Below are 20,528 nucleotides of genomic sequence, written 5' to 3'. Positions count from 1 at the left end.
CTGATTTGCCTCTAGCAAGAAAAATAATTTTCTGAAAACTGCCTTGTTCACATTTTAAACTGTGCAATGGCATTTTAAAGAGGTCAGAGAGAACATTTGGGGTGCTTTTATTTCTGACCTTGAATGTCTACTAGTTAGTTAGTTAGTTATATTTTATTTCTGTGTCATGCCAAACATCTTGGCCCATCCCACATGGGATTACAAGACACCACAAATTCACTTATTCAACAAACATCTTCCCGGTGCATATACAAATCCTTCGAACAAATACATGAATACAAATATGTAGACATACACATACATACATGTATATACACGTACACACACCACACACAAACAACTAGTTCTCATCTACACTCGATAAAGAGCTTTTTTCCTCTTCTCCCAGGCTTTATCTAAATAATTAGCCAATTTATGTTTCATATGTGAACAGCCATCTCAATCTTTGAGCATCATCCATATTTACCAAATCAATCTCTGCTTTTATCCTACAAAACAAAAAATCAAGCTGCTCACGATAAAAAGGACAATAGAAAACAAAATGGAAGTAATTTTCTACATCATTCAAAGAGCACATAGGACAGATACGTTTTTCCTCTTCTACATTAACATATCGTCCTGTTTCAATAGTCAAAGGCAAAACACCAGATCTCACTTGAGCGAATAAGGATCTTTGCCTTTTTGACAAATTATATACAACATAATTCTCAGTGCCATATTCTGGTTTTATCATTACAAAAATACACAATTTTGGCTTAGCCCATATATCATCAGCCCACTGCTTTTTGTCTTTAGAAAACACAGATTCTTTAAACAAACCGATATTCAGCTTTTCATTATTAAGAAACAAATCCCCAAAACCATAATTACAAAACAATTTGCATATGTCGTTAGACCAAAGACCAAGAATGTGTTTATCCCAGAGAAATATTTTCCTTGTCAACCTATTTGCGTCCATATCTAATAGACGATTCCATAACTGGGCCATACATATCTTCCAGCGAGCCTCACATGATTCCCATCCCATGTCTCCCACTTTCGCCAATGTAGGGGTATACTTATCCACATCCAGAAAATATCTTATAGCACTATTTTGCACTAATTCACAATTAGATATATTCCTAAGTCCTTTACCACCCACAATATAATCAAGTATAGGGCACACACAGGCTTGAAACAATTTAGAATAAGTTTGAAAACTTATGTCTTTCAGATTCCTGCTTTTACCAATAATTCCTCCCAAAGCTCTACGGGCTGAATCAGCAAGAACCTTAACACCATTTCTAAAATTCATATGTTCATCAATATAAAAACCTAGATATTTATTTGAGTCTAAAAAGTTCAGCTTGTGTGACCCAATTTTAAACTCATAAGTGCTGCGAGTAGTTAAAGGTTTTCTAAAGTGAATTATTTCCGTTTTCTTTCTATTGATGAACAATCTCCATTTATTACACCAATCATCAATATAAGAGAGCATGTGCTGCAGATTATCTTCAGATGGAGACAGTAGTACTATATCATCCGCGTACAAAAGAATACTTATCATTTCATTTCCACATCTTATCCCACAATTCAATGCTTTAATTTCCTTTGCCAAATCATTTATATAAATTGCAAATAATGTGGGAGACAAAGCATCGCCCTGTTTTACCCCTGATGATGTTGGAAACCAGTTGGTATGGAGTTCATTCAATCTTACACAGACTGTGATAAACAGACTTCAGTGCCATATAAAAATTTCCATTAACCCCATACTCTATAAGCTTATATGCCAACAGATCCCTATTGATCATATCAAAAGCTTTGTGAAAATCGATAAAGTACGAATATGTTGGCTTATTTTCACTTATTCTATTAGTTATAATTGTAGACAATACAAAAATGTGATCTAAGCATGATCTTGATTTACGGAATCCATACAACATGAGCCTCTCATTAAGTATTGTAGAATACAGTTTATTAGACTAATCCCTCTATAATTTAAGGGCACCCTTGGATTTTAATTTTGGGATTTTGGTATCAGATTAATAATTGATTTAAGCCACATAGATGGTATTTTGCCACATTCAAAACATCCTTTAAATACCTCTACTACTGCTGTCATGGCATGGTTATGGCTGCACAATAGCCACATAAAAAAAAAGCCATACATATAGCCTTAAACTAAAATTGACAAAAATAAATAAATTGGGTCAAACACAAGGAAAAAAGACAAGATGTTATTAGAATATAGGTGAACATTGCAAGACACTGAGCGTCCACCCTATGAAGTGGAATACTGCGTTTTTTGCAGTAAGCAATTCAAGTAAACAAATTAAGTCCTAATCTCAGCCACTGTTAGACAGTGAATAACAGTAGCTGATAAGGGGAGCGGAGGCCTCAGTGGTTAGTAAAAGCTCTAGCATTGATCACAAGTGGCTGGCTGGCCACAGAGGTTATTATTTTCTGCAAACCTGCAGGCAGAATGTCCTGAACTCAGATTTATAATTTGTAAAGATTGTTCTGTAAGTGGAGGAGTCGGTCTGGACGGTTTATTCTGAAGACGCCATATATGCAGTCGTAAATGGACAACTGATCAATGATATTGATTGAGATTTAAGTAAAGAAGAACCACAACAATACACCAAACATTGAGGTAGTGTCATGTTCAAGAACCTCACTTACTATATGGTGTGTTTGTGCTGTGAGTACACTACAGTGCAGATCGGGCCGCATTTTTCTATCCGAGCCCGGCCCGCGTCCTACAGGCATTAAGATATTTATGTCAGAGCCCGACCCGAGCCCAACACAGTTAAAATCTCGTTTTTTTCCTCATACGAATGATGTTTGCGTGGAAAGCCCGCTTTTATTAAGCAACTGTAGGAAGGCATTCGGAAATGTCAATAAATGAGCACATCAGTGCACACGGGGCAACAAGCACACGTTAGCACAGGCGCGCACCTACATTATAAGCTTTTTTAAATTTAAAATGCTCAATGCCTTATCGCGCTGATGTGACCGAGCCCGACCCGAACCTGAACATTATTTCTAAATATCTGTCCAAACCCGGCCCGGCACGTTGGGTATTGTCGGGTCCCGACGGGCTCGGTTCGGGTATCCATCCTCTAGAGTACACTATGACCCGTATACTTTTCCCCTCTCAAGAGTTTTAAACTACACACACTCCATAATAAAAAGAAGAGATTTAAAAATAAGCCAAAACTGATTAGTCATGGTGATTAGCCTTAGATGCATTGGCTCAAAAAACATACATACAAAGAGAAACTGAGATAAAAAGGAGAGGTTCAAAAGAGGCCAGCTGATACAAAAAAAATAACCACATTCACATTATGCTGCAAATCCACTTCTCTGGTGAGCTGACATTTTAGAAAATGGATGTGAACTACTCCAGGGGGGCTGAAGAACAGGCAACACTTCACTGTGACCTCTGATAAGAGGAAAACATTATGTTTTTTTGGGTTGTATGAATGTAGCATAACCTTGAACAAGTCGGTGTGCAAAGTGTTTTCATGGAAATCTCACAATCCTCAGAAGAACTTCTTCTCTAAAATACGGTTTTGTTTTTTTCATTTTGAGGACGTTGCCAATACTAATCACTTGTAAAGTCTCATTTGAATATGTTGAACTGTTTGAAACAGAAGATCTATGCTTTTTTTTTTTTTTTTTTTTTTTTTTTTTTTTCTGAGATCTTCCACAACATCTGACAAAATCTCCTTTACATTAGTATGTAGTGTAGAACTGGGACAGATCTTAGGATTATAGTAGGTTATCTGTGTGTACAATACAAGTTGGCAAAATGGACAATATCCTAAAAGACTTGCTGTACCCTTGCTTGCGATCCATGGCTGAAAAAAAGGAACCGGATATCAGACAGAGAAGATGCGGTCTGTCTTTAGTTGCTGCTGCTGCTGTACCTTAAGGTCAAAGTGAGCGATCCGTTTGGCGTGCAGGTAGCAGACTCCATCCAGGATCTGCTTGAGGAACTGAGTGGCTTCCTCCTCGCTCAGCGACTCCTTCTCTGCCAGAAAGTCAAAGAGCTCACCGCCGGCCACCCTGGACGAGGAGAGAAAGAGATGGAGGGAGAGAATTAAATATGCATGATCTCAGATCAGAGCCAGCTACAAATCCCTGCTTATCAGAGCTGAGCTGATGTAATCTAATCATCCTGGTGCATTAGAGCCCGACCAATTTACACATACCGAGTACATTTTAACCAGCGCTGTTCTCATAAACTTCTTTAATGAAAGCTCTATTAAAAACAACAAGGGAGGTTGCGGTAAAAGTAATATACCCCAGTGTTTGAGCCAAGTTTGTTTAATTTGAGTATTTAAAATGTTACCATTAAGTTATTTTAAAATGAAGAAAAAGACATTGGAGGAATGCTAATCGGGGTAAAAATGACATTAACACGATACAATAAAAGAAGAAGCAATAAATGAGTTCAAATGTGATCATTCACTGAATAATGAAACACATGTAGTTCTTATGTGAACAATACCGACCCAGATCTGGCTTGTTTTGAGCAAAAGAGATTCAACATTTTGTGATACAAAATCAACTCATGTTAATTCCTTTGTTTTTGTGTCTTGGCTATCTTATCAACATTTTAAATCCTACTTTTTCTTATAAAATCCTCTTTGTTGTGGATACTGTTAGTATCCATATCAGCACTTGCTAACCACTACACACACATTACCCTACATCATAAAGCATAGAGCACTTGAGCCTTTGGCAACCAGTCAAGTTGTAATTTACATCCATGTCTGTCCAGTATAGCTGGGCGATAAGGAGAAAATCAAATATCCCGATATTTTTGACCAAATACCTTCGATATCGAGGCGATATTGTAGGGTTGACAATTTGCGCTTTCACAAAATATGCACACAATGAGATTTTTGATAAATAATCATCAGTTATATTGATATAATTATGTCGGTAAAGGCAAATAATAGACCAGCAAGAACAGTCTGGTGTGTTCAGAAAATGACATCAATCTAATGCAGCCTTTAAAACCAGGAAAAGACAACACTTGCGTCATATCACAGGATATTACGATATCCAAAATTTAAAAAGATATCTAGCCTCATGTATCAATATAATATCGCTATATTGCCTAGCCCTAGTGTCCAGACTCATAATATATGTAAAGAAGACTTTGAGGCAATTTTAAGTGGTTTTTCTTTTTTATTATTTTGCTGTTTTTATTTTATTTTATTTTATTTTATTCAGGAATAGGATGTGAGGTCACAGTGACCTTGACCTTTGACCTTCAAAATCAGAATAGTTCATCGCTAAAATTTGAAGAAATTCCCTGCAGGGGGTCCTGAGATGCTGCGTTCACAAGAATGGGACAGACAACCTGAAAGGCTGCGGCCACGACTGTCGCCGGCGCAGAGGCATAAAAAGTAGAGACAGAGGAATAGAGAGAGCAGAGGATTTATCACGGTCACAGCATGATAACATGAGTGAAAGCCTGCAGCAAGGGGAAGTGTGAGGGAGAGAGCAGAAGAGAGAGGAATAATGCAGATAACTGTAATTACAGCCATGCTTATCCAGGCGTTGAGCATTTACTCAGCCAATCTACACATACAAACATGCATTTGTCTTACAATAGGAGAGGAATTTAAGTCGCAGATAATAAAAAACGGATTTCATTTTAGAAACCAATTCTCCATGTTACAATTTTTATTAACGCTTACCAATGCCTTCCCAAATCTTTCTGCAGGAATATACCCCGCCCTCCCCCCAACACACACGTGCGCACGCACATACATACACGCACACAACTCCACCCTTTAGCTGCACAGCTGGGACCTCCACCTCCTCCCACTAAACACCCCCATTATGTCTCGGATGTTTATTTCATCATCTGCTTCAGGAGTTAACAGGGTGTTTACGCACAATCACAGACAGGAAAGAAGGTTTCTGCCCGAACACGTGACCTCTGCCTCTTTACATACGGGTTGGTCAATGTTTAAGGTCAGAAGGATAGTCACTGTCACGGTTGTATTTACCCAGGGTGCAGCAGGAGTAGAAGAGGATATGGAGGACAAAGAAACAACATGAAGCCAAATATTTTTAGCATCCACACTTACTTGTTGTTTTACCTGCCCAGGGCTGCTGGAAAATGTGCATCATGTCACCCTACCAGCTTTGAAAGCTAGTTGTAATGTATGTAGAACCAGGAACAGTGTTCTGGTATTGTAATTTTATATCATGAAGTGAAACCGAATTTAAATGACTTTTAACTTTTCAAAGATTGTAGGCTATACATAAAAAAGGCATTTAACCCATAAATGTATCATCTCCTCCAGTAGATGACCTTCATTTAAAGTGCTCATATTATGCTCATTTTCAGGTTCATGATTGTATTTTGAGGTTGTACCAGAATAGGTTTACATGGTTTAATTTTCAGAAAACACCATATATTTGTTGTACTGCACATTGCTGCAGCTCCTCTTTTCACCCTGTGTGTTGAGCTCTCTGTTTTAGCTACCGAGTGAGGCATCTCACTTCTGTTCCATCTTTGTTGGGAGACGCACATGCACAGTGCCTAGGTAAGGACATCTAGCTAATCAGAAGCAGAGTATGAGGGCGTGCCACGCTAGCAGCTAGGCGAGCATTATAACGCGTGTTACAAAGTGACGAGCGTTCGTCACGGAAGTAAAGCATTCTGGACTACAATGGAGCTGTTTGGAGCAGTTTGTGAACAGTGTTTTCTGTTGGAGATTGTAAGTCCACTTTGAGCATTTTCACTTTGTAAACCTATTACATGCACAAAAAAGATATATAACACAATAAGGGAAAGGGAAAAAGCCCCAAAGCATAATATTAGCACTTTAATTAACCACTTAAGACAAATTATCATAGTATTCAGCACTTTGTAAGTTGACGTGTCAGACACTGTCACAACTCTTAGTCAAGTCCACTAGAAGATTGTCCAAGGAACGAGTTAATGAATGTCTCCACATTGTCTTCTTTAGTGTGAACTATCAGCAGCCATAGAGCATTACGGTACATGCTTAGTATTAACACTGAGTCATCGCCTGCCTACTGTTTATCTTAAATAGGATCAACCCCTGAATAAAATATGAACATGAACCCCAATTTGAAGGCACTCAAAGAGTTTGGTTAGCTTTGATCCTGGGTTCATAGTTTTAGTTATGATTACTGGATCTTTGAAAATTATCAGTTCCATTACATGGAATGTATAGAATGCTCAATGTTGGTCCTTTAAGACTTCATTTCAACGATTCAGTGCAGTGGGGGTGCCTTAGCAGGACGCAACAATACACGGTCCTGGCTCTAGTTTAACAGAGATCACACAGTACTGCAAAAAAAATTAAACGTGCAATCACCCACACCAGGTCAAAGGACTTGTAGCATGTATCTTGTATTATTGTCCTTTTTATTGTTTACCTCACAAGCATCAAGACAGAGAAGCAAAAACTACTTTGTGGCATCTTGGCATTTAATAAGTCTTCATACTACAGTTCCTGGTTCATATTTTGTCTTCTACCAGTACCCCTATAGTAACATGCCCACACAAACGCAGCCAGATCTTGGCATAAGAGCTCCTTAGGGAGCAAATCCTATCAAATGGTTGTCAGTGGCTCAGTGTGCACTTTGCTGGACTTTTCTGGGAGTGTTTGACATTAATGAGATCGGGAATCCATGGGCAAAATCACCTTAATGGACTGGTCAGGAAAACAAACCATGTCTCCACAGACTGCAGAACAGATGCCATGATATTAGATTATAGATCATTTCAAGTTTTTCTTAAATGCTGAAGTTTCCTTTGAACCATCACCTGCTTTATCTCTGATCGTGGATCTAAAGGCCGTGTTATGGTTCTGCGTAGGCTCCATGCAGAGCTTTCACCGTAGCCTATGTAAGTGGCCTGATGTTTATACTTGTGCGTTGGTGTGTGGGTCGAGCCGGCGTGTGTGTGTGTGTGGGGAGTGGGTGGTAGAGCGAGGGATCAGTGAGAGAGTGACGGCGATCAGCTTCGGAGCGAGTAGCAACTCTAGAGTCCTAATGAGAGAAACAAAGTGTCTCCCCTGGGTTTTCTGACCAAGGTGGGAAATCTTTAGCATGAAAAGTTAACCCTCTCCTTGATTTCACGTTGTTTATGGATAAGGAGAACCAGGAAATGAGTCGGGGGAAATGCAACGCTACCGAGCGACGTGCGTCGCTGCGACGTGTAGTTACATTTTTCGAGAGGTGCACGTCAGGCTACGGCGTAGGGTCCGGCGTAGACGAAGAGGGGTCTGTGGGGGTACACTGTCAATTCGACGCAGAAGCATAAAACGGCCTTAACAGAACCATGTTTTTGTGAAGACTCCAAACTTTAACACAGACTTGTGCTATACTTAAAACCGATTTCCACTGTCACAAAACAGCTCAGGGAGTGTCACAGACAGGGAGTCCTATAAGAGATTAATTACACAAAAACCTTTATTTAAATTGAACTTGACACAATTAAACAATGCAGCCTGGAAGTGAGCAATATCATCAGTGAGAGCAAAGCTTGAATGTGTGAGATACAGTATGTGTTGTGGAGGTGTTAGATGAAGCCAAACAACAGACAGGATGGATGCCAGCCAGAAGAGAGGAAGAGCTAATGGGCCAGTTTTATACAGGCTTCAGGGTACAGGCAGATCAGGTGAGACACATCACTGATGAGCCTACAAAGAACAATGTTTGAGTCTGACCACCCCATCCCCAAACTCCACCAGTTGGGGGGTGGTCAGCAACAGCTAGTAAATAACTTACAGAATAGATATACCAAGTGTTCCATTACTCTGTGAAATGAAATGTTAACCTTTATTCTAGGTAAGTAAGTAGCTCAGCATACTTGCTCTTTACAGCAGCTATTTGTTATAAGGACTTGCTTTAAAAAGAGACCTCAGCAGCAATTGAACTTTTCTCAGCAACATTTTCCCAGACATGTGATGTTCACTTCTTCATCGTCTGGTTTAATGCTGCCCACACAAAGACAAACTGATTTGATAAACTCTAAAGAAAAGATGATTGATGGATTCTTTGTGATGGGTTGAATGATACAGTTTCAGCAGCAGAACTATCAGACACTAAAAAAACTGTCTGCTCTTAGGCAACTAGGGCTGGGATCGTTCAAAAATGTTCGATACCGGTACTGATACCAATACCGTGACTTTGATACCGATGCCAAAACGATCATTTTTCGATACCAATTTTATGAAACAAAAAGAAATGACAGTATTACACATAACGGTACAACTCTTTTTATTTATTTTTCAGCTCCTAATACGTGCACCCTGTTTCTGTGCGCAATTCATTTTTTCTGCCTGTCTCTGCGATGTGTAACGTTAGACAGCCAATCAATAGCATTACTAGATCTTGGTAGACGCATGCTGCATGCTTATTGGCTCACTGTCGCTGATGAGATTTACTCCTTAGGTATTGAAATTGGGTATTGAATGATGAGGCATTATTTGATACTTGATACTTTAGAGGCAATTCGGTCGGTGCCTTAAAAGTATTGAATTCGGTACCCAGCCCTAAAGGCAATTGTGTTAAACTGGATTCATTTACATACATCACCGTAACTTTAAAATTCATAATAAGCTATTTCGTTTTCTGTGGTATTCCTGATAATGTACATCCTTTTTTCCCCATGCAGGTTTATCAATATACTCACAAGCAATCCAATGCCACACCACTCCACAAAAACAGTATTCATCTTTTCTTATTGTCAATGATCTGAGAACGTTGATAACATTAAGGTGCAAGCATGCACTCTTGCAACGTGCTATGTGGTTGGACTGATACACTTTGATAAAATTAAGGTGCAAGCATGCATTATTGCAACGTGCTATGTGGTTGGACTGATACATTTGGGTGATGACAACGCTGGACAATTTGCAGAAGCCGGCCAAATCATGTGAGCTTGGCTTTTAGCTGTAAGGTGGACCAAACTATCGAGGGATCATGTTTTTACTGAAACTGAAATCTAACAGCCCATAAAGTTGTGCATTAGCTGCAGTGAGGGTTCATTCGTTTTGTGTTTTGGGAATGAGGAAACAGAACAATTCTACAAATGTTTGAGAGGAAGACAACCCCAAGATCATAAACGAGCCTGCATTGATAAATTCACTGTTGGTCTATATAGCACGGTGCTTTACAGCCACTTATCAAGAACCTGATTATTTTGACTCTAAAGTCCAATTCTGTGTTGTCTAAAACATAATTAAAACAGCATAATAATAATAATAATAATAAATGAGTTAATTGTTGTACTTCTGTGCAAATCTAATGGCATTCATTAAAGGTTGTTTCATAATAATTGTTATTCAGATTTTAAGAATTCTCCTCTGAAGCATTTAATCAAGCCTTAAAAATATTGAGATATTTGTAGCCCTAAGTGACCTGCTCTACCACTTTACTGTATTAAGCTGGAAATGAGCCATGGACTTAATCACACATGCTGTACTGTAGTACTGTAGGCCCTGTAGATCCCTGGAATGATTTTGTGGTTGTTATTTCTTCCTTGCAATTTAATCATATGCGATCACTAGTCAGGAATGTTGTCTGGCAACTGCAGCCCTCAACATTGCACTCATTACTGCTGGCTGTAAGGTGACCTACTAACTGAGGTGTGCTCTATTCTGCGTTCATGTTTATTTGTTCTGAGTAAGTGGGTCAGCTGAATAATTGTAGTGTAAACTTGAATGCTCTTACAGTGTTCAGCGTTCCACCTGAACTGGCAAAACCAGTCTAACTGGTGCTTACAGGTTACAGCTACAGATGGTTACTATGAGGACTTGTAATGATTATTTGGAAATTTCATACTTTCAAGACCATAATGTTTTAAGAAAATGCCGGGCTATCCTCTACTGATGTATGTGTCTCACTGTATGGGCAGATAATATCATTGATCCTAAAGCAGAATGATGGCAACATGTCTTGTTTTGTCAGAATTTAGTCAGTGTTTTCCCAATGCCTTTTATGCAAGTCATGGATTTTTTTTCCCAATGACGTTTTAAGAATCTTATACTACCATTTTGTAAAGGTTAATCTTTTAACTTAAGAAATCAAAATGTGCCCAGTTGTGATGAGTATAGGACTACTGTATAAAAGAAGAAGATAATGCAACTCACAGCTCCAGGATCAGGATGACCTCTGCCTTGTTTTCAAAGACCTCCTGCAGCGTGATGATGTTGGGGTGCTGGATCTCCTTCAGGATGTTCACCTCGCGCTCGATGTCATCCCTCGTCACCCCTCGTCGGCTCGACTTGCTGCGCCGCTTCTTGATGGATTTCGCGGCGTAGTCCACACCCGTACCCCTGTGCCGACATCTTCGGACCACAGCAAACTGCCCACTAGTGAGGGAAGGAGAAGAAGAGATTGTCCAAAGGGGCCTATAAGCAACTCTTAAGCTCGCTAATTAACACGTTATATATCGTTTTGTTTGATCCATACCAAAGAGGACCCTTTTGACGGAGCCAGGCTAGCCGTTTCCAGTCTTTATGCTAAGCTAAGCTAACTGGCTGCTGGCTACAGAATACGATATGTAACTTATGGATATGAGAGTGGTATCAAATATCTCATCTAATTCATGGCAAGAAAAGCAAACACCGTGGTAACTTCACTTTTTTGTCCAACAGCTAAATGGCTAGTGAATTTTCAAATTTTACCACGCAATAGATCACCATTGTTTTTTTGGCTGGCGAGTAAAGCAAATCCACCAGCCACTTGCATATTTTACCAGCATTTGTCTGGTGGATGGTGCGATTTTTTTACCCTAAAAGCAAATAAGTGTTTTTCAAAATGTCTAAAAAACTTAACATTTTAAAGCTACAAATTTAGCGTAAACAAATAGGATTTCAACAAGACTGAGGAAATCCTGACTTACCATTATCTCATTTCTATAAACTATACCAAAGACACCAGAATGTGATGACAAATAATAAGAGGACAGTAGACAATACAAACCGATACATATAAATAAACAGATGTGGAACAGAAATAGATAGAAGTGAACTAATCAATCAGCTGCAAGGACACTCTGTGCTCGGTTTCATTAGTTCCCACAGGGTTCATCGTAGTTCACAGCCACCCTGCTCTAGGCCGTATCTGCATCAGCTTCAATGTGGTAAACACAGACATCGGAGCCAAAAGGAGTGGGCGGGATAATAAGGCAATAAAACTGTTGATCAGGAACAGCTTCAATTAATAACTGGCTGATGCATCATGCCTGATCTCGCCTGGAAATAGCAACAAAAGCTGAATAAATAAGAACGGTATGTATTCCGATCCAAAACAGGGCGACATCAGGTCAAACTGTGGAGGTGTTTCAGGGACTTGCTCCATTTTTAAAACCCAATTCTTCGGTTATATAAAATGATAATCCACCTAGATTTTTTCCTCGTTTGAGCCGCAAATCTGTCTTTAATTTACAGAAAGAAAAAGTGAGCCAAGTGAGACTGAATTACTATCTGTAGTGGAAAAAGAGAGACTTTGAGCATACGGTAGACAAAAAAAAAAAAAAAAAAAACCACCTGCCCTCATCCTCAGAAACCCCTTATAATCAGTTTGACAGCAGCGTGTAAATTATATCCAGGCAGCACAGCTCTCACCATCAGCAACACATTGATAAGAATCACAACATCAACACAGCTGACATCCAACATCCAAGCAGTAATCCTACACCCCACACACTCAACTATTTATAAGAAAACAACAACAACAACAACAACCACCATTATTGCTTATATAAAATGGATTATTCACTACAATTAAGTCCTGCACCTGCATCTACACACATATCATTTTAATCTATTTAGCAGGCTTCCTGAAGAACGTTTGTGGAATAGGTTTGATAACTTTATGTGTAAAGTATTTGCCAATCAACCTCTAGAAATGACCATATCCATTACTTTTCCAGACATTCAAAAAAATAGGAACTATTGGTTGAATCTAAATGTTTCTAGCTGAAAAAAATGAAGTTGATTAATGGATTAGTAGATTGATACAAAAATCATCTGCAACAATTCGGGTGGTTCAAAATCAATTCTTTGAAACCACAAACACCCAGAATTGACTGATTTTGGAATTTTTTAATATGAATATTGTTTTCTTACTCTTCTGTGATAATAAACTGAATATTTGGGGTTTTAGACTGTTGGTTGAACAAAACAAGTAATTATGAAGCTGTTGACTTGGGCTTTTTGGATATTGAGAGAGGCATTTTTTTTTACTGTTTTCTGACATTTATTTAAACTCAACATGAAGCAGCAATATGACAAAATGTTAATGATAATAAAACATAATGAGAAAGGAGAAACATTTCATCATTTTAAGTTCCTGTTCTACGCTCTCACCTGCCAGGTGTTGTTTCCCTACAGCACAGCGTTAAGAGGCTGCAGCAGACAGCTGAAGAGCACACATAAGCACTTTTACTGCCGAGGCAAACCAAATGTGGTGAGCCTGCGTGACACTCTTATGTATGAACAACGCAGAAGCGGTTATGGAATTTCCACCATCATGTTGCCATGCAGCTTTTGTTATTGAACACTGCTATCTGACTGGATAACGCTGACTTCACTGTCCCTCAACCAAAACCACTGCCAGAAAAACCACTTGGGGAAAACAAGGACATTTGACTGAGGGCTGTTGACGCCTCCGCCGATTGTGCCTCCTCACGGCCCTGGCAATCATGAAGCACTTCATGTACCAAACACCCACAGAGGGAGGAAGAGAACAGGGGAGTAGGGGGTGAGAAAAAGAAGGGTGAGAGAAAACGAGAGTGTGCGCCATATTCTTGGTCTCATATTATAGATTTCCACAGCCAGAATTACAGCTTCATCGCAAAAGCTTCCTCTGCCTTGGCAAAATAAAAGGCGACAATGAAGAGAGATCCCTGTGCTGTCATTTGACTCAAACAGTCCTGCCAAGACTATAGTGCACAGTTGTCAGGAAGCAGTTTAGTAATTTAGCTATATGTTCCCACTCTAATCCTCTCTCTACAATGTGTCTCACAATATTTGATGAGTAAATGCAGGATCCAGTTCAATAGTGTCTGAGGCCACGGCCACATTCATCTGGATGAATCTGAAACGGACGTTTAGATTTGAATTAAAACTTCTGCAACTACACCAACACTTTTAGGTGAATGTGAAAGTCTGCTGCTCACGCTAGGGCTGCAACAATTAGTCTGGTAAATCGTGTATGTCATTTTTCAAGCAAAAATGCTAAACATTTGACAGTTTTAAACAGCTTCTTAAATGTATTGTGTCTAATGTGATCGTGAACTGAATATCTTTAGTTTGGATGGTTGGTCGGACAAAACAAAACAAATTGTTTTAGTAAATTGTGATGGGCATTTTTCACTATTTCCATACATTTTACAGACCAAAGGATTAATAGAGAAAACTAATCTGCAGATGAATAGATAATCAAAACAATCCTAAACTGCAGCCCTAGAACAGCTAAAACATGGTTGAATCTCTTTTTCCTGCTTTTGATTCTGTTTGGCAAGCATGGCCAGTGAGTTACTCCACTGAGTCTATTAGTGCCCTGAAAGTGGCACAGCAGAATGCATTAGCACAACCCTGTAAAACGGTTGGTGCTCGAAGGTTAGTTATGCAGTGACTACTTGTGGGTCGTGCACTGTTGATTGTACTTTGTTTTGTTTGCAGCAAAACGGATATAATGACGGAAGTTCTATTGGTGGTGCTTCTCATTCAGCAGAGCAGGGTAAATTGGCAACTATTTTGATAATCAAGCTGTTGTTTAAGTAATTCTTTAAGTAGAAAAGCATTCCCCTGTAACAGCTTTTAAAATGTGAAGATTTGCTGCTTTTCTTTGTCATATACAGTGGTGCTCAGAAGTTTATGAACGCATGCTAAAGTTGACTAATAAGAGGAATAAAAAAAAAGAATCTTTTGGAAATTGATCTTAATGCCTTAGTTAAAACAAATTGGGAAAATCCAACCTTTAAGGACACCAATTTTCTTTGTGAATGAATAATGTATCGTAAATAAATAAATGTTCTTAAAATACAGGGGGCATAAGTAAGTACACCCCTATGTTAAATTCATCACATGCCCTTCACCATACCTAGAGATTGGCATGGGGTACTTTCCATAAAATCATCTCTCAATGCAAATCAAACCAGCTATTAGGCTAACTGAAATAAAACCATGCCAATCTCTAGGTATGGTGAACGGTATATGATGATGTGGGGCTATTTTAATTCCAAATACACATTTAGAAAATTGGTGTCCTTAAAGGTTGGATTGTTCCTAATTTATATAATATATATAATTATTAATAATTAAGGCATTACACTAACATATTTTTGAAGGGAAGTAATCTGATTCAGATGGTTGGAAATTTGTGCTCACAAACTGAATTACGGACTGGTTAAAGGGAATGATGTCTCGGAAGGGACTTGTCCCGCAACTGAGCCAGAGACAAGAAGCAGACAATGTGAAGAGGAAGAGAAAGCTAAGGATGAGGGCTTTCTCATGTTAATGACACTTCCACCCCCATTCAGTCTGGCTTCACTCTATTGTGGCTTTCCACCTGTCAGTCAGGTCTCCTTCGTGTAGACAGAAGGGACAGAAACATCAGGATTTTATCGGTTTCTTCTAGAGAAATTGACAGAGGAGAGTAGATGGCTGTTGTTCATTCACACTGTGACTCCACAATATGTATTCAATTGACTGAACACCGTTACATACACGCCTGGCCGGATGAAGCTACAATAAGCCAATAAGATGCAATCATACCTTAAAAGGATAATCGCTTTAACTACAAATGTGCACCTGCAAAGGCTAAGTTTAGACAGCAAAGGTGATGACAATACTTTTTGTTAATAATTACAGGATAGGTTTGGCCTACAAATTCCTGTCTTCTTATTCTTATATTATATACAGTATATGAAGTTCAACAGTTAAACGTGCTAACCACTGAAACTGGAAAAGTAGGAAAGCCAAAAATCTGTTGGGAATCTAATGAACCCGAAATGCCAACATTGACAAACCAGAGCCCCAACAAAAACAAGGAGCTTGCTCAGAACATCCTTCAACTTTAACTTTCAGCAGTGGAAAGTTTCCACTGCTGAAAGTTCATGCCAGAAAAGTGTAATCTGTGAAGCCGTGGGACTTGGGTGTGAAAATACAGTTGAGGATAAGAAAGAAAAACACGAGCGATTTCCTGTTCTTGATTATACGCCGTCTGTGCAGTTCTGAAGACATCGATGACACTCTAGATGTTCTTTTTCCACATTTACTTGGAATTACATTTACTTCAGCGCAGCACTCTTTAATCCTTATAATGGTTTCATTCGCACCATGGATCTACTTCAGTGACACAAAAACTTACACTGTATGTAACACGATACGCTGGCAAAGGATCTTGAAAAACAGCAAAAAGCAATCATGTGTGAGATATGTGTTGGACTATGCAGCACACAAAAAATAATTCAATAACTGCAGACACTTGAAAATATTCTGTGTGGTATTTTGTAAGGGCTCTTATGCTGACAATTAAATAGGCAAGTGAAGCCTTGTGCATACAAATTCAAGCCAATTTACCTGATGCACACCACCCCGAATTCCACAATACCCTGAAAAGTTCAATTTTCAATACAACTATATCTCGCAATCAGTTAAGAGTTTTGTGAATTGCCGAGGTAGTGTCATGCTTGTTCAATACACCTTATTTTGAATGCCTGAATTCAGTGGACATAAATGTTTTCTAAAATGTTAACTTCATACTACTGTAGGAATAATAACTTTCGATAGCAACTTCAAACTACAGCTACCAGAGTGCAAAAAACAATACTACACTTAGAAAGTTACATGACTTCATTGCATGGGCTATTACGTTAAAGCACCTGCTAGGTGTCAGTTTGAGCATGCTCTACAAAAGACCGCAGCGAAGCATAACAGGGACTCTAAAGGAGGAGGAAAAAGATGTACAATATATTAAAAAGGTACTATAATTACTTAATTTTGTCGTCAGTTTTCCAAGGCTGGAGGGGGACATTTTGATAGAGTGACTGATAATAGAATGTGTGATGAGGTTTTGCCAATATGTAACGGCACTAATGTACTGATGTTTTAATGCACCTTCTTGTCTTTACTGAGCTACGGAGCAAGAATACTAGGGAAACTCAAACCAAGTAATGATGTAGTGAGACAGCTTGAAAATGGCAAATTACTACGTTCACAATTGCAGATAATTTGTTGGCAAATGCAATCACCATAGTAGTGAATTGGCATTAGTCCATGTATGTGATAGCTGAGAGGAAACTTGAAAAATGTATACTGGTTCCACCTTTTAGGAAGAAACAATCTGCCCCATATCATGCAAACAAAACTAAAACGATGGGAACGTTTCCGGTCACACATTTAAGCACAGGCACTATGCTAACGAATAACAACATAGCTAAAAAGTGCATTAGGAAAACCAATACATGTCTAGCATGGTGGCATGTAGCCTGTGGGAATCAAACTCCACACTTCCGTTAATTTCAAAGCTCTCTGTAAGCACATAAAGAGAGCGGAAAGTGAGCCCACCCTTTGTTAACAACACCAGCTGCACACACATACAAACAAGGGGAAAATGGCAGAGGTTCAACTGAGCTCTCTTCCCTCGGTGAGGTAGTGGAGGAAACCAAAACCCAACGCTGCCTTGAAAATCAAACACCCTTTTCCCCAGTAGGGTTTTTCCTTTTTTGAGAGCTGAGACTTAGCTCTTAAAAATCTAGCAAGGAGCTAAGTTAACAGGTGTTAATGTGCTGGGTGCCTCCCCACCGTACGATAAAACCCTTATGTTTACCTACTATCAGAGGCTAGCTGGGAAATCCCTCTCATCCTCCAGGGATGTTGAGAGAGAGCACCGACTTGCATAAATGCTGTTGAGCAATTGCAAAGATGGGGTAGAAATAATGAGCATGCAGAGAGGAGCCTCCCTGGGAATCACTGACAAACTGGCTGGGAGGCTGTTTTTCAAGGGTAGCTCTCCCCCTCAATCCTGTGCAGCGCAAAACCCCAGATAGTCTGCAGGATCAAATTGCTACGTTCCCTTTGTTGTGCTTAAAGCGCAGACAAGGCTTCCTACTCTTGGCCTACTTGTTTCTCTAAAGCAACCGGAGGGAGGGGATGATAGGAAAGGAGCTGGTTGGAAAAGATGAGGAGAGGTTTGTTTGTCTGTCAGAGGCTTGCATTACCGAACACTGCTGGCTGGAGAGTGTTTTTCTGTGGAAAGATACGGTGGTGGTTAGGCTAACCGATGTATTGCTTCATGCTTCTCTTAACCCTTGATATTGCAGTTCTGTATGCCAGAGTTCAGTACGCCACATTCATCAACTGATAACTCAGTTTTACTATATATAGTACTACCTGTTGAATGTACACACACATGGAAACACAGATTCATTATACAAAGTACAAAGTAACTGACACCGCTTCTTAAAACAGACCTGCTTTCAGTCAATTTACATGCCATACAGCCATACAGAAGCCAGGCTAAGAGCATCAGTTCAGCCGGTGCAAACACAGCAAATTAGATTTTATACCTGCTAAAGTGTTGCTTCAAAGCTCCAGCTGTAGACAGGCCTTTATTATACAGCACTGATGCCGGAAACACCTTTGAAGACTTCTTCATGCTGCAGATACGGAACTTATTAAGAGTCACTTTGGACAGTAGCAGCTGCTAAATAAATGTTATGTAATGAAACAATAAGTGGAATAATTGATTAGTCAAATCGACAGAAAATAAACAATTATAATCGTTTAAGTCATCTTTCAAGCACAAATGGCAAATATTTGCTACTTTTCTTTTTCTTATATCATAGTAAACAATCCTTATCATTATCTTTTGGGGTTTTGAACTGCTGGTCAAACAAAACAAGACATTTGTAGATCTTGCCTGAAAGTGTGATGGACTTTTCCACTGTTTTCTGACTTTCTATAGACCAAACGATTAATTGAGAAAATAACTGCAAGATTAATAAATAATAAAAATTGTAAGTTGCAGCCCTAATTTAATGTAGGCATATACCTACAGCAGCACAATTCAGCAATATAGTTAGTCGTGCAACAAGTTTTCCTGACTTTTAATATGTGGACATTTTTAAAAATATGAGATGCTTAAATGTTTCCCTAAGTATGCCAAATGTCACTACCAGTTACTGGTTGGGATAAAATGCACTTGCCCTAGCTCAGGATTACAGACAGTAGCTTTGATGTGGTACAATGAGGTGTGTGAGCAGGGTGCACTTTCATAAAAAAGCAACAAATAAGACAGAGGTGTGATAGTACAGAGTCTTGTGTCCACTCAGTAAGAAGACTGACCACTGGACACTACGCGCCGCCACGCCTGAATGACTGGCTGATGTTAGTTAGAGGTTGCCGCTCTGACTGAGAGACTCTGGCCTTGACAAGACGAGGCAGCGCTGGAATGAACAATGTTCAGCTGTAATGAACAGCAGCAACGCCTTGTAACCAAAAATCAGGGAAGTGGGAAAGGGCAGGGCGAGGAATACATTAACAAAACACCACAAAGTGTGGCCAGTGTGTAAGCTGTTGTGGATAAAACAGTCGAGACAAAACAAGCAGCTGTGGTTGTTTTCTACATCACTACCTCTTAATCTTTACTGTGTAAACCCCCATGGGAAATACAGACACACCCAGAAGCAGAAGCAGCTCTTTTACAGTATGTAATAACTGCCAAAGTATAATTTCAAGATAAGAGATCCCAAGATAGTCGGATCGGATCATCTCTACTTGGCAGTTTACTTGCCAACCAACGATGCAATGGATGGCAACAAAAAAGGGGTACACAATCAAAACGGAAAAAAAAATAATGTATTGCAGTACTGTTATAAACACAGATTTAAATAGGTAGAAAAAGTATCGGAGTTTCTCATGCACATAATATCAAGCTTATACAACCAATACAACCAATAAGACAGCATCTTGTCTTGTTTCATTAGCTTCTTCCCTGTAAAACAGCTTAATAGGAACGTTTGCCCTTTAGGTCATGAAGCACTAATAGACGATCAGCATCTTCACAGTGGCTAATCACTTCCTGAAACACTCGAGTATTGAGGACGCGTTTGCGGACTACACCAGGTGACACTGATTGTGACACCTCAAGTAGATAATAGCTAAGCTTTCAGGTAACCGTTTGGTCGGAGTCACTCAACACTCTGTGGCACAACACCGCAACCTTGGTCTAGACATAAATGAATTACACATTAATTAATTCTGCAGCCCAGAAACACAAAATATTGATGCCATTGAATGAAAATCTAATTCATGCCAAGACAAAAGGTCTATACAATTTTGTGTTGAGGAGAACCAGAACTATGTGCATCCCCCTTATTAATTTTTTTTGCTTTACAAGTAGACACGGGGTCATGTTGAGAAGGCAGCTTCCTCAGTGAGAATGGGCTGATAACAAGCGCACTCTGAAGCTCAGGTCGTGAATGCGTGGTGTCTGGCACAGCTTGGGCTGACAGCAGCTGAAGA

General features: G+C 39.3%; 1 protein-coding gene across 1 annotated transcript in view; it reads right to left on the bottom strand.

Moving 5' to 3' along the window:
* Positions 1 to 20,528, bottom strand: part of dapk1 (death-associated protein kinase 1) — an 88,687-nt gene that overhangs the window by 47,300 nt on the left and 20,859 nt on the right. The window contains exons 3-4 of the mRNA XM_028577358.1: positions 11,142 to 11,363; positions 3,915 to 4,053 (exon numbers count right to left, since the gene is read on the bottom strand). Coding sequence (XP_028433159.1) covers positions 3,915 to 4,053; positions 11,142 to 11,363 — 361 coding nt within the window. The remainder of the gene's footprint in view (positions 1 to 3,914; positions 4,054 to 11,141; positions 11,364 to 20,528) is intronic.

The sequence above is a fragment of the Perca flavescens genome, chromosome 5 (assembly GCF_004354835.1).
Source record: "Perca flavescens isolate YP-PL-M2 chromosome 5, PFLA_1.0, whole genome shotgun sequence".
In the NCBI taxonomy this organism is placed as follows: Eukaryota; Metazoa; Chordata; class Actinopteri; order Perciformes; family Percidae; genus Perca; species Perca flavescens.
Note: the sequence above shows the minus strand (reverse complement) of the source record. Positions and strands in the feature narration are given on the sequence as shown.